The following is a 14574-nucleotide window of genomic DNA, read 5'->3' as shown; positions in this document are numbered from 1 at the left end:
ATCCATAAAGTCACTATGCATAGATAATAAACAGCGAGTAGCAGCAGTGTAAAAACAAAGGGGGGGCGGGGTCAATTTAAATAGTCCCGGTGGTCATTTGATTAATTGTTCAGCAGTCTTATGGCTTGGGGGTAGAAGCATTTTTTATTTTTTATTTTTTAAGCCTTTTGATCCTAGACTTGGCGCTCCGGTACTGCTTGCCGTATGGTAGCAGAGAGAACAGTCTATGACTTGGGTGACTGGAGTCTTTGACAAGGATTTGACAGCTCTAACGCAGTTCCACCGAAATCTGATAGAATCTAGCCCTTACATTTTGTCTCTATAAAGGGAAAGCCAGACACATCGCGGACACCGACGCCTCGCTTCTGGACGAGCTAAACACCTTCTTCGCACACTTCGAGGAAAACACAGAGCCGCCAACATGGGCCACCGCCGCTCATGAGGACTGTGAGCTCTCGTTCTCCATGGCCGGCTTGAGTAAGACATTTAAGCATGTTAACCCTCGCAAGGCTGCCGGCCCAGACGGCATCCCAAGCCGTGTCCTCAGAGCATGTGCAGACTAGCTGGCTGGAGTGTTTACCGACATACTCAATCTCTCCCTATCCCAGTCTGTTGTCTCAACTTGCTTCAAGATGTCCACCATTGTTCCTGTAGCCAAGAAAGTGAAGGTAACTGAACTAAATGGCTATCGCCCCGTAGCAGTCACTTCTGTCATCATAAAGTGCTTTGAGGGGCTAGTTAAGGATTATATCACCTCCACCTTACCCAACACATTAGAACCACTACAATTTGCATACCGCCCCAATAGATCCACGGATGACGCAATCGCCATCGCAATGCACACTGCCCTATCCCATCTGGACAAGAGGAATACCTATGTAAGAATGCTGTTCATTGACTACAGCTCAACCTTCAACACCATAGTGCCCTCCAAGCCCTGGGTCTGAACCCCGACCTGTGCAACTGGGTCCTGGACTTCCTGACAGGCTGACCCCAGGCAGCAACACCTCCACCACGCTGATCCTCAACACGGGGGCCCCACAAGGGTGCGTGCTCAGCCCACTCCTGTACTCCCTGTTTACCCATGACTGCATGGCCATGCACGTCTCCAACTCAATCATCAAGTTTGCTGACGACACAACAGTAGTAGGCCTGATTAAAAACAATGACGAGACAGCCATGGCGGAGTGGTGCCAGGAAAATAACCTCTCCCTCAACGTCAACAAAATGAAGGAGACAGCAGAGAGAGCATGCCCCCATCCACATCGACGGGGCTGCAGTGGAGAGGATGAAAAGCTTCACGTTCCTTGGCGTGCAAATCACTGACAACCTGAAATGGTCCATCCACACAGACAGTGTGGTGAAGAAGGCGCAACAGTGCCTCTTCAACAGGAGGCTGAAGAAATTTGGCTTGGCCCCTAAGACCCTCACAAACTTCTACAGATGCACCATTGATCACATCCTGTAGAGCTGTATCACCGCCTGGTACGGCAATTGCACTGTTCGCAACCTCAGGGCTCTCCAGAGGGTGGTGCAGTCAGCCCAAAGCATCACCGGGGGTACACTGCCTGCCCTCCAGGACATCTACAGCACCCGGTGTCACAGGAAAGCCAAGAAGATCATCAAGGACCTCAGCCACCCAAGCCACGGCCTGTTCACCCCGCTACCATCAAGAAGGCGGAGACAGTACAGGTGCATCAAAGCTGGGACCGAGAGACTGACAAAAAGCTTCTATCTCCAGCTCCTATCAGACTGTTAAATAGTCACCTCTAGCAGGCCTCCGCCCAGTGCCCTGCCCTGAACTTAGTCACTGTTACTAGCCGGCTACCACCCGGTACTCTACCCTGCACATTAGAGACTGCTGCCCAATGTACATAGTCATTGAACACTGGTCATACAGTGCATTCGGAAAATATTCAGAACCCTTGACTTTTTCCACATTTTGTTACGTTACAGCCTTATTCTAAAATGGATAAAAAATCATAATTCTACACACAATACCCATAATAAAAAATGCAAATATCACATTTACATAAGTATTCAGACCCTTTACTCAGTACTTTGTTGAAGCACCTTTGGCAGCGATTACAGCCTTGAGTCTTCTTGGGTATGACGCTACAAGCTTGGCACACATGTATTTGGGGAGTTTCTCCCATTCTTCTCTGCAGATCCTCTCAAGCTCTGTCAGGTTGGATGGGGAGCGTTGCTGCACAGCTATTTTCAGTTCTCTCCAGAGATTTTTCGATCGGGTTCAAGTCCGGGCTCTGGCTGGGCCACTCAAGGACATTCAGAGACTTGTCCCGAAGCCACTCCAGCGTTGTCTTGGCTGTGTGCTTAGGGTCATTGTCCTGTTGGAAGGTGAACCTTAGCCCCAGTCTGAGGTCCTGAGCGCTCTGGAGCAGGTTTTCATCAAGGATCTCTCTATACTTTCCTCCATTCATCTTTCCCTCGATCCTGACTTATCTCCCAGTCCCTGCCGCTGAAAAACATCCCCACAGCATGATGCTGCAATCACCATGCTTCCCGTAGGGATGGTGCCAGGTTTCCTCCAGACGTGACGCTTGGCATTCAGGCCAAAGAGTTCAATCTTGGTTTCATCAGACCAGAGAATCTTGTTTCTCATGGTCTGAGAGTCTTTAGGAGCCTTTTGGCAAACTCCAACCGGGCTGTCGTATTCCTTTTACTGAGGAGTGGTTTCCGTCTGGCCACTTTACCATAAAGGCCTGATTGGTGGAGTGCTGCAGAGATGGTTGTCCTTCTGGAAGGTTAACCCATCTCCACAGAGGAACTCTGGAGCTATGTCAGAGTGACCATTGGGTTCTTGCTCACCTCCCTGACCAAGGCCCTTCTCCCCCGATTGCTCAGTTTGGCCGGGCGGCCAGCTCTAGGAAGAGTCTTGGTGGTTCCAAACTTCTTCCATTTAAGAATGATGGAGGCAACTGTGTTCTTGTTGACCTTCAATGCTGCAAAAATGTTTTGGTACACTTCCCCAGATCTGTGCCTCGACAGAATCCTGTCTCGGAGCTCTACGGACAATTCCTTCGACCTCATGGCTTGGTTTTTGCTCTGACATGCACTGTCAACTGTATAACCTTATATAGACAGGTGTGTGCTTTCCAAGTCATGTCCAATCAATTGAATTTACCACAGGTGGACTCCAATCAAACATTTCAAGGATTATCAATGAAAACAGGATGCACCTGAGCTCAATTTCGAGTCTCATAGTAATGGGTCTGAATACTTATGTAAATAAGTTTTTTCAGTTTTTTATTTATAATACATTTGCAAACATAAAAAAAAAACAGTTTTCACTTTGTCGTTATGGGGTATTGTGTGTACATTGATGAGGATTTTAATTTTTTTAATCAATTTCAGAATAAGGCTGTAACGTAACAAAATGTGGAAAAAGTCAAGGGGTCTGAATACTTTCCGAATGTGCTGTATATTCCGGTATCTGACATTGCTTGTGCTGATATTTTTGGGATTTGTGTGTGTCACTAGGAACCGATGTGGAAGTGGTGGAGGAGTCAGGCGCAGGACACAGAGGTTAAGTCCAACAGACTTTAATAGTCGAACGAACAAGAGAAAAACCCGACCTCGAAAATAAACCAAGAGGCGAGGGAAAATTACGCAACACGCGTAACACTAAGCACAAAACAACAAGAGAGTGCAGACACGTAGCTCCGAACAAAGTGGCAGCAAAAACAACACACAATAAGACTAGTGCAAAACACGGAACTTATAAGACAAGTAATCAACACACAAATGGACACAGGTGTAACAGACAGACAAAAGCAATCAAACACCGAAACATAGAGCGGTGGCAGCTAGTACTCCGGGGACGGCGAACGCCGAAGCCTGCCCGAACCAGGAGGAGGAGCAGTCTCGGCAGAATCCGTGACAGTACCCCCCCCCCCTTGACGCGCGGCTCCAGCCGTGCGCCGACCCCGGCCTCGGGGACGGCCAGGAGGACGCGGACCCGGGCGCGTGGGATGCCCACGGTGGAACTCAGTCAGGAGGGATGGATCGAGTATGTCCCTCCTGGGCACCCAGCACCGTTCCTCCGGACCGTACCCCTCCCACTCCACGAGATACTGGAGACCACTCATCCGGCGCCTCGAGTCCAAGATGGTCCGGACCCTGTACGCCGGGGCCCCCTCGATGTCCAAAGGGGGCGGAGGGGTCTCCTCTATCTCATCTTCTTGGAGTGGGCCAGCTACCACCGGCCTGAGAAGAGACACATGGAACGAGGGGTTAATATTTTTATACTCTATAGGCAGTTGTAACCTGTAACACACCTCGTTCAATCTTCTCAGGACTTTGAAGGGCCCCACAAACCGCCGACCCAGCTTCCGGCAGGGCAGGCGGAGGGGCAGGTTTCGAGTCGAGAGCCAGACTCGATCTCCCGGTGCGTACACCGGTCCCTCACTGCGGTGGCGATCGGCGCTCGCCTTTTGTTGACGGATGGCACGCTGCAGATGGACATGGGCAGCGTCCCACGTCTCCTCCGAGCGCCGAATCCACTCGTCCACCGCAGGGGCCTCGATCTGGCTCTCGTGCCAAGGTGCCAGGACCGGCTGATAACCTAAAACACACTGGAAAGGTGTTAAATTGGTGGAGGAGTGGCGGAGAGAGTTCTGGGCCATCTCTGCCCAGGGGATGAACCTAGACCACTCCTCCGGCCGGTCCCGGCAATAGGACCTCAAAAACCTACCCAGATCCTGGTTGACACGTTCCACCTGCCCATTGCTCTCTGGGTGGTACCCCGAGGTAAGGCTTACCGAGACCCCCAACCGTTCCATGAACGCCCCCCAAACTCTGGAGGTGAACTGGGGACCTCGGTCAGACACAATATCCTCGGGGACCCCATAGTGCCGGAACACATGGGTAAATAGGGCCTCAGCGGTTTGTAGGGCAGTAGGGAGACCCGGCATGGGAAGGAGACGACAGGCCTTAGAAAACCGATCCACAACGACCAAAATGGTGGTATTCCCCTGGGAGGGGGGTAGGTCGGTTACGAAATCCACCGATAGGTGGGACCATGGTCGTTGTGGAACGGGCAGGGGATGTAGCTTACCCCTGGGCAAATGTCTAGGCGCCTTACACTGGGCACACACCGAGCAGGAGGAGACATAAACCCTCACATCCCTAGCTAACGTTGGCCACCAGTATTTCATGCTAAGACAGTGCACGGTCCGGCCAATACCTGGATGTCCAGAGGAGGGTGATGTATGAGCCCAATAAATAAGACGATCCCGAACCTCGAGCGGAACGTACGTCCGCCCCACAGGACACTCGGGGGGAGTAGGGTCGGTACGCAGTGCCCGCTCGATTTCCGCATCGACCTCCCATACCACCGGAGCCACCAAACAAGACTCCGGCAATATGGAAGTAGGCTCGTTGGACCTCTCCTCCGTGTCATACCGCCGGGACAGGGCGTCTGCCTTACCATTCTGGGACCCTGGGATGTATGTGATCTTAAAAACAAACCGGGTTAGGAACATGTTCCACCTAGCCTGACGAGGGTTCAATCTCCTAGCTGCCCGGATGTACTCCAGGTTACGGTGATCAGTCAGAATGAGGAAAGGGTGTTGTGCCCCCTCAAGCCAATGCCTCCACACCTTTAGGGCCTGGACTACGGCTAACAGCTCCCTGTCCCCAACGTCATAGTTGCGCTCCGCCGAGCTAAGCTTCTTGGAGTAGAACGCACAGGGGCGGAGTTTAGGTGGCGTGCCGGACCGTTGTGACAGGACTGCCCCAATACCGGTCTCGGACGCGTCTACCTCTACTTGGAATGGTAAAGAGGGATCCGGATGCGCCAGTACCGGAGCCGAGGTGAACAGGTTCTTCAGTTTAACAAATGCCCTGTCCGCCTCAGCCGACCACTGCAAACGAACCGGACCCCCCTTTAGCAGGGACGAATGGGAGCTGCAACCTGTCCAAAACCCCGAATAAACCTCCGGTAGTAATTAGCAAAACCCAAGAACTGCTGCACCTCTTTTACAGTGGTTGGAGTTTGCCAATTACGCACGGCCGATACCCGGTCTACCTCTATCTCCACACCAGACGCGGACAACCGATAACCCAAAAAGGAGACGGACTCCTGGAAGAACAGGCATTTCTCTGCCTTGACATACAAGTCATGCTCCAACAGTCTTCTCAACACTCGGCGCACCTGGGCTACATGCTCGGCTCGTGTAGAAGAGTACACTAGGATGTCGTCGATGTAAACTACTACACCCTGCCCATGCATGTCCCGGAAAATCTCGTCAACAAAGGATTGGAAGACTGAAGGAGCATTCATTAAACCGTATGGCATGACGAGATACTCGTAATGACCCGAGGTGGTGCTAAATGCTGTTTTCCATTCATCCTCCTCCCTAATGCGCACCAGATTGTACGCGCTCCTGAGATCCAACTTTGTGAAGAACCGCGCTCCGCGTAACGATTCCGTCATTGTCGCAATCAGTGGCAGTGGGTAACTGTATTTAACTGTGATCTGATTGAGACTACGGTAATCAATACACGGGCGCAATCCCCCGTCCTTCTTCTTCACAAAGAAGAAACTCGAGGAGACCGGGGAAGTGGAGGACCGTATGTATCCCTGTGCCAAGGACTCGGCTATGTAAGTCTCCATAGCCGCTGTTTCCTCTTGAGACAGGGGATACACACGACTCCGTGGAAGAGCCGCTCCTGTTTGGAGATTTATCGCACAGTCCCCCTGTCTATGAGGAGGTAGCCGCGTTGCCCTCGATTTGCTGAACACAAGTGCTAAATCCTCATACTCAGGGGGGATGCGCAGTGCGGGCACTTGGTTCGGACTCTCTACCGAGGTCGCCCCTACGGAAACACCTAGACATCTCCCTACACACTGGGCAGACCACTCCATAAGAGCCCTCTGTTGCCACGCTATGGTAGGATCATGGGTGCTTAACCAGGGAAGGCCCAACACCACGGGGTACGCAGGAGAGTCAATCAGATAAAACTGAATGATCTCCTCATGACCCCCCTGCGTCGTCATCGTCAGCGGTGCCGTGACTTCCCTGATCAGGCCCGAACCCAACGGCCGGCTGTCTAATGCGTGGACAGGAAATGGAGCTTCTACCGGCCGAAGGGGAATCCCTAACCTACAACAAAATGCCCGATCAATAAAGTTCCCAGCTGCGCCTGAATCTACTAGCGCCTTATGCTGGGAATGAGGTGCCACCTGTGGAAATCTCACAGGAATACTCATGTGACCAACAGAAAGCTCTGGGTAAGTGGGGTGCCTACTCACCTGAAATGACTCCCCAGTGCGTGGCCTGTTGTCACCTCTCCCAGGAGACCCTCCCCAGCACCTGGCCGCGGTGTGTCCTCCACGACCACAGGTGGTGCAGGGGATGGCCCCCCTCGGGTTCCCTCTCCTCCTCTCTCTAGCGCCAGCACCCCCGAGCTCCATGGGAATCGGCTCGGAGGTGCTGGAGGGTGGAATGGACGACCCCCACTCGGGACGTCCGCGGGTAGCCAGCAGGGTGTCTAGACGGATGGAAATGTCCACCAACTGGTCGAACGACAGGTTGGTGTCCCTGCAGGCCAGCTCACGACGAACGTCCTCTCGTAGGCTACACCGGTAGTGGTCAATGAGGGCCCTCTCATTCCACCCCGCATCCGCCGCTAGTGTCCGGAACTCCAGTGCGAACTCCTGTGCGCTCCTCTTCCCCTGTCGGAGGTGGAATAGACGCTCTCCCGCCGCTTTCCCCTCAGGTGGATGATCGAAGACGGCCCTGAAGCGGCGGGAGAACTCCGCGTAGGTGATGGTTGTGGCGTCTATTCCCCTCCATTCGGCGTTGGCCCACTCCAACGCCTTGCCGGATAGACAGGAGATGAGGGCGGAGACGCTCTCGTATCCCGAGGGCGCCGGGTGTATGGTGGCCAGGTAGAGTTCCACCTGCAGGAGGAATCCCTGACACCCGGCTGCAGAACCGTCATATGCCCTCGGGAGCGAGAGCCGAATCCCACTGGGTTCCGGTGCTGAGAGAGGAGGACTGGCCGTTGGTGATGGGATGTTGTAAGAGTGCGTGGACACCTCTCGATTCACCAACTGGCGCAGAGTGTTGGACACCTCGTCCATGGCGGTCCCGAGTTGCCGGATCATAGTGTCCTGGTAGTTGATCCGGGCTTCCAGGGATTCGGGTGCCGCGGCTGTTCCTGCTGACTCCATGGTATGGTGTGTTGTTCTGTCACTAGGAACCGATGTGGAAGTGGTGGAGGAGTCAGGCGCAGGACACAGAGGTTAAGTCCAACAGACTTTAATAGTCGAACGAACAAGAGAAAAACCCGACATGGAAAATAAACCAAGAGGCGAGGGAAAATTACGCAACACGCGTAACACTAAGCACAAAACAACAAGAGAGTGCAGACACGTAGCTCCGAACAAAGTGGCAGCAAAAACAACACACAATAAGACTAGTGCAAAACACGGAACTTATAAGACAAGTAATCAACACACAAATGGACACAGGTGTAACAGACAGACAAAAGCAATCAAACACCGAAACATAGAGCGGTGGCAGCTAGTACTCCGGGGACGGCGAACGCCGAAGCCTGCCCGAACCAGGAGGAGGAGCAGTCTCGGCAGAATCCGTGACAGTGTGTATTGTTTTATATTCTTAGGTATACTGCACTGTTGGAGCTACAAACATAAGCATTTCGCTGCACCTGCGATAACATCTGCAAAATATGTTTGCGCGACCAATACATTTTGATTTAAGAGGATCACATACCCAACATTTTGTGGGAGTATTTTTAATTGGTCTACCAAAAACAAATGAAATGTTTTAAATGTTATTCAATTAAATAAATTAAACAAATTAACATCATTAAACCAAAGCATCCAGCTCCTCCAGCTTAAGAGACAGACTAGTGTCTCTTCAGTCGACAGCAGCTCAGACAGGTCTAGGTCTAGTATAGCTGTGTTAAGTTGTTGTTCAGATGGGTTGTCTCCCTTCCTTAACCCTGAGTGCACCTATCATGCCGAGCCGTCTGAGGGCTCAGAGCTGGAGAAGGCAGCCTACGCCCTCAACACCAAGCAGAAGATAGTGAAGCTGATTGGCCAGTGGGTGGCACTGTTCGGCCAGATTCTCAAAGACGACCCTATCGCTGTTGACTTCCTGGAGGTGAGTGAGGGTGATAGTGGGCTTCTCTATAAACACACACAGATATTATGTGTATGTACAGATATATACAGATATAGGATCTTAATTTGAGACAGTTTGCTACAGCAACATAAAATGTGAATTATTATGTGTATTATAATTCATGGGGGAAAAATTGTAGGGGTTGATACATTTTTCGTTAGGGCAAATCAAGACTGACATTTTAAAGTGGAAATTACAAACTTTAGAATACTTTTTAAACCTCGATTACACTACAAGTTTGCATTTCCTGCTGTGCAGGAAACATCTGTAGATGATCTACACAGGATCAATAATAGCAGTCTTATATTAATGTTATTTATCCAAATATAAGGCTCTGAAAAGCAGATAATGTAGAACATATTGTATATGTAATATATAGTAAATTGTGCAGTATATTATATTGAATGTAGGCCTGTGTATATGTCTCTGTGTGTGTTGTGACCATAAACATACAGTATACATACAGTGTTTCTATGCATGCCAGACGCTGAGGAAAGAGGTGACAGGTGACTCTCGTCTGTCCAGTATGCTGAGAGAGCAGCTCAGAGACAGGAGGAGAACCAGAGTGTGAGTAGTAACATATCACCCAGTCAGTCTGTCATATAGAAGAACCTACCAGGTGAATGAATGAGGTCAAAGGTCAAGATACCTGTAGTACGTCATGGGGTGGATTGGATATTTGTGGTGTGACTTCAGTAATGTGAAACTTAAGTTATATCTATTTCTTTGTACTCACATTTTGATAGGCTCACATACCCAACAATTACGGCAGTATATTTTTATCTGTCTACCAAAACAAATTAACAAATTTAACAAGGCATCTAGCTCCTCCTGCTGAAGAGACAGACTAGTGTTCAGTCGACAGCAGACAGCAGCCATATTGTTAACATTATGAGGTATCGTAACCAGGATGATTGGAGTATTTCTTGCATGTAGATTCTAATACAAATAATTTAGCATTTTTTTTATCTTTCCAGGCTGGAGAATGGTGTTGAGTCACTGACAAGGGTAAATTGCTTAATAATAATAATAATAATAATAATAATAATAATAATAATAATAATAATAATAATATGCTTATAATGAATAATCTCGGTTAATCCAGAACTAAAATCTTGCGTAATTTGGTCAGATTCTAAAGTTATGTTTAAGTAGTCTATCCACGAGAGATGACATGCTCAATAAAGATCACTTTTGCACACATACACTATATATACAAAAGTATGTGGACACCCCTTCAAATTAGTGGATTTGGCTATTTCAGCCACACCCGTTGCTGACAGGTATAAAAAAAATCGAGCACACAGCCATGCAATCTCCATAGACAAACATTGGCAGTAGAATGGCCTTACTGAAGAGCTCAGTGACTTTCAATGTGGCACCGTCATAGGATGCCACCTTTCCAACAACTCAGTTCGTCAAATTACTGCCCCGGTCAACTGTAAGTGCTGTTACTGTGAAGTGGAAAGGTCTAGGAGCAACAACGGCTCAGCCGCGAAGTGGTAGGCCACATAAGCTCAAAGAACGGGACCGCCGAGTGCTGAAGCGCGTAACGCGTAAAAATCGTCTGTCCTCGGTTGCAACACTCACTACCGAGTTCCAAACTGCCTCTGGAAGCAACGTCAACACAATAACTGTTCATCAGGGAGCTTCATGAAATGGGTTTCCATGGCTGACGAGCCGCACACAAACCTAAGATCACCATGCGCAATGCCAAGCGTCAGCTGGAGTGGTGTAAAGCTCACCGCCATTGGACTCTGGAGCAGTGGAAACGCGTTCCCTGGAGTGATGAATCACGCTTCAGCATCTGGCAATCCGACGGACGATTCTGGGTTTGGCAGATGCCAGGAGAACGCTACCTGCCCCAATGCATAGTGCCAACTGTAAAGTTTGGTGGAGGAGGAATAATGGTCTGGGGCTGTTTTTCATGGTTCGGGCTAGACCCCTTAGTTCCAGTGAAGGGAAATATTAACGCTACAGCATACAATGACATTCTAGATGATTCTGTGCTTCCAACTTTGTGGCAACAGTTTGGGGAAGGCCCTTTCCTGTTTCAGCATGACAATGCCCCCATGAACAAAGTGAGGTCCATACAGAATTGGTTTGCCAAGATCAGTGTGGATGAACTTGACTGGCCTGCACAGAGCCCTGACCTCAACCCCATCGAACACATTTAGGATGAATTGGAACTCCGACTGCGAGCCAGGCCTAATCGTCCAATATCAGTGCCCGATCTCAATAATGCTCTTGTGGCTGAATGGAAGCAAGTCCCCGCAGCAATGTTCCAACATCTAGTGGAAAGCCTTACCAGAAGGATGGATGCTGTTATAACAGCAAAGGGGGGACCAACTCCATATTAATGCCCATGATTTTGGAATGAGATGTTCGACGAGCAGCTGTCCACATACTTTTGGTCATGTAGTGTACTTCTGCTCCTCTGGTTATTACCACATTACATGCCCCCTTTACTTAGGCAGATTGTGAGATAACAAAACAATACGAGTCCTCAGAAATTCTGGAAAAGTAGACAGTACATAATGCCTCCCTGAGCTAAAAGATATTAAAGCATAAAAAACATAGAAAAATGAAAAGCCACACTTGTGGCTGACGTACTCTGTCTGTTGTTTGTCACCATCAGTTTGACTGGTTCTCCAGTTGTGAGGAGCCAGTGGGGAAGTGTCTGCCAATCAGATCACAGGACAAAGGTCAGTGAGACTACTACAAAACTTAAAAGATCAGCTGACAATATGTAAACCATAGCATGATAATAACTATGTCTTGAATAGTATGGTAATGTCCTTTTCTATAATGTTTTACTGTTTATTACAATTGGTTAACCATTCACAGCCCACTGCAACCATGAAAGGCACTTACAGATTGGTCAGTATTAATGGTTGTTGATGTACTTTGTTTTAATGCCAAAATGTATTCTCCCATGTCCCTGTGTTTCCTAGTATTGTATGAGATCTTTCGGCCAGACCATACGTCAGTCACTCTGATGCTGCCGGTGAACGCCTCTGTTCAGGAAGTGATGTCATCGCTGGTAAACATAGGAGGAGACCACGTCCTGGTCAAAATGAATTCCATGGGAGGTGGGTGGCTCTTCTTTTCTTTTCTTTTTTCCATGTCATCTGGAAGCAATTTGAATCCCTTTTCTAAGATACAGCTGTACAGGATATGCATTAAAAGCGCTGCAATTTCAATCCGACGTCTGCATTGGCCGTGCAGCATTTACGGTGACACGGCCTCTGCAGAAGTCAGGGCATTCATACTTCTGGCGCTTCGCAAGGCAGCGCAGAGCTGTTGTGAAGGAAGTTGTCAAGGATTTGAGTTTGCGTTTATACAGGACCTCCCGCCCTCACCTACCGTCAACCAATCATGTCAATGTGGAGCTATACAGAGCCCTCCGCATTGTTACAACATTCGAGAGGTGCACCGCGATGTGGTACGGAGCTTGATTTGGTCTCTGCATGCCTACGGGGGCTTGGCAATTGTGTCATACGAAGCTCCGACCACATTTTCAGATCAAGCATACATTTGATTTTAGTTCCCTACCAGTTAATACACTTGGTACAGCACTCCCTCCTTCAAGCAAGAGCAGTTATATTCATAACGTTACGATTTTCTATATGTACATGTTAAAGTTTTTGTAATATGTAAATGTAATATTAGGGTAAATTGTATTGAAAGAGTGTAGCTCTCAGTGAGTGTTGATGTTATGTTGGGGTGTGTCTGTGAGCTGTTGTGTGTTAAAGGGTTTGTGTTTGCTGTATCATAGACAGGACTCAGCTGAAGCTGGATACCACAGCAGTCTACACCTCCCTGGGGCTGAATGAGAGACTGTTCCTCTGCACTGCCAGCCAGGTGGAACAACTGGTGAGTCTTCACCTACTTAACCATTACTGTCTGCTGTTTCACACAGTCAGAGATCAGTAGCTCACCACTGCTTATCAATATAAGATAACATAGCCAATACTATACAACGGTGTGCACTCCATGGTGAAATGGTTTATCGACTATAGTCTAGATAATGCATCTATAGTCTATCATGTGTGCGTAGATTAACATACTGTATCTACAAGTTACCTATATTTTAAGAACTACACTACATGGTGAATCAGACAAGAACATACAGAGACAGTCATCATAGCATACTGTAGATGTTTGTGTGAATGCCCCCCCCTAAGGTCCAGTATCATGATGTCATGGATGGTTGTTTTCTGGCACCTTCACAGACGCCCCTGAAGGAGCAGCAGGGTCCTGATCAGAGCACCATGGACACTTTGGAGCAGATGTGTTCAAAGGACATCGCCAGCCAGCTCACCAACTACGACTGGGAACTGTTCACCGCCATGCACGAGGTAAGGAAGGAAAGGTGAGGCCAGAGCTGTGCCAATATTGTGGAGTGGAAGTTATGGATTTGGGACCAGCAGGACAAAAGTTAAAAGTGGAGAAACTGTTGCATATGTTTGCAATGGGCGCTTGTGTGGGTACATTATATACCCAGCTTTAAATACTGAGTATCAACAGTATGCTCTGTTTCCCTGGATAAATACATGTTAGGTCTATAAGGGCATGACATCTATCTCACATGTGGGTATGCACTGTGGTAGGTAGCTAATGCAACAGGGTAAGGTGACTCAGATGGGAGCTGTCTCAGTGCTAACATGCATCCTTGGTCCTGATCTTGACCATAAGGAATCCTTTCTCTGACATCTTCAATCTGATAACTGCTACTGCAGCATCATGTCAACCATCAGATCGTCTCCTCAACTGATGTATCAGCCACGTGTTTCATCTGACACACATGCTTCTTTATGTAACGTTGATTTAACCAGGTTGTCCCATTGAGGTCAATACGCTTCCCACTTGGCACACACTGGTTGAATCGACGTTGTTTGCACATCATTTCAATGGAGGTTGAATGTTTGAAGTGGTACGGAGTATGAAAAAATGTATGCACTCACTAACTGTAAGTCGCTCTGGATAAGAGCGTCTGCTAAATGACTAAAATGTAAAATGTAAATGTAAATTACGTTGAACCAACATGAAATAGATGCTGAATTGACGTCTGTGCACAGTGGGCTATTTGACAAGGAAACCAAATTCAAGTCAGGTTCAAATGTTATACAAAATTGAAGGTTTAGAGCTCGATTCAATCCGTATCGCTGAAGTTCAGCACTATAGCACGATTTAAATGTGAAGGTAATTTCCAATTGAGCCAACATATACAGTGTTTACCGTGAATGCACTCTTGCGTTTAAATTTCTATTGCGCTGTAGCGCAGCTCTTCAGCGCTACGGATTGAATCGAGCCCTTAGTCCATTGGATGTTTGCTTCATATACCGTTTTTGGGTCCATACAAAATAGCTTTTGATGTGTGTTTAGTCTGCTACAG

At 48.6% G+C, this 14574-nt stretch overlaps 1 protein-coding gene across 1 annotated transcript in view; it reads left to right on the top strand.

Annotated features, from left to right (window-relative positions):
* The window catches only part of LOC121537424 (rap guanine nucleotide exchange factor 3-like), a 47510-nt gene that overhangs the window by 28537 nt on the left and 4399 nt on the right, over nucleotides 1–14574 (top strand). Inside the window, exons 13-19 of the mRNA XM_041845060.1 lie at nucleotides 9005–9155; nucleotides 9661–9743; nucleotides 10154–10184; nucleotides 11815–11881; nucleotides 12131–12268; nucleotides 12955–13052; nucleotides 13412–13537. Coding sequence (XP_041700994.1) covers nucleotides 9005–9155; nucleotides 9661–9743; nucleotides 10154–10184; nucleotides 11815–11881; nucleotides 12131–12268; nucleotides 12955–13052; nucleotides 13412–13537 — 694 coding nt within the window. The remainder of the gene's footprint in view (nucleotides 1–9004; nucleotides 9156–9660; nucleotides 9744–10153; nucleotides 10185–11814; nucleotides 11882–12130; nucleotides 12269–12954; nucleotides 13053–13411; nucleotides 13538–14574) is intronic.

This window comes from Coregonus clupeaformis, chromosome 24, assembly GCF_020615455.1.
Source record: "Coregonus clupeaformis isolate EN_2021a chromosome 24, ASM2061545v1, whole genome shotgun sequence".
Taxonomy (NCBI): domain Eukaryota; kingdom Metazoa; phylum Chordata; class Actinopteri; order Salmoniformes; family Salmonidae; genus Coregonus; species Coregonus clupeaformis.
This window is presented reverse-complemented; position numbering and strand designations above follow the sequence as displayed.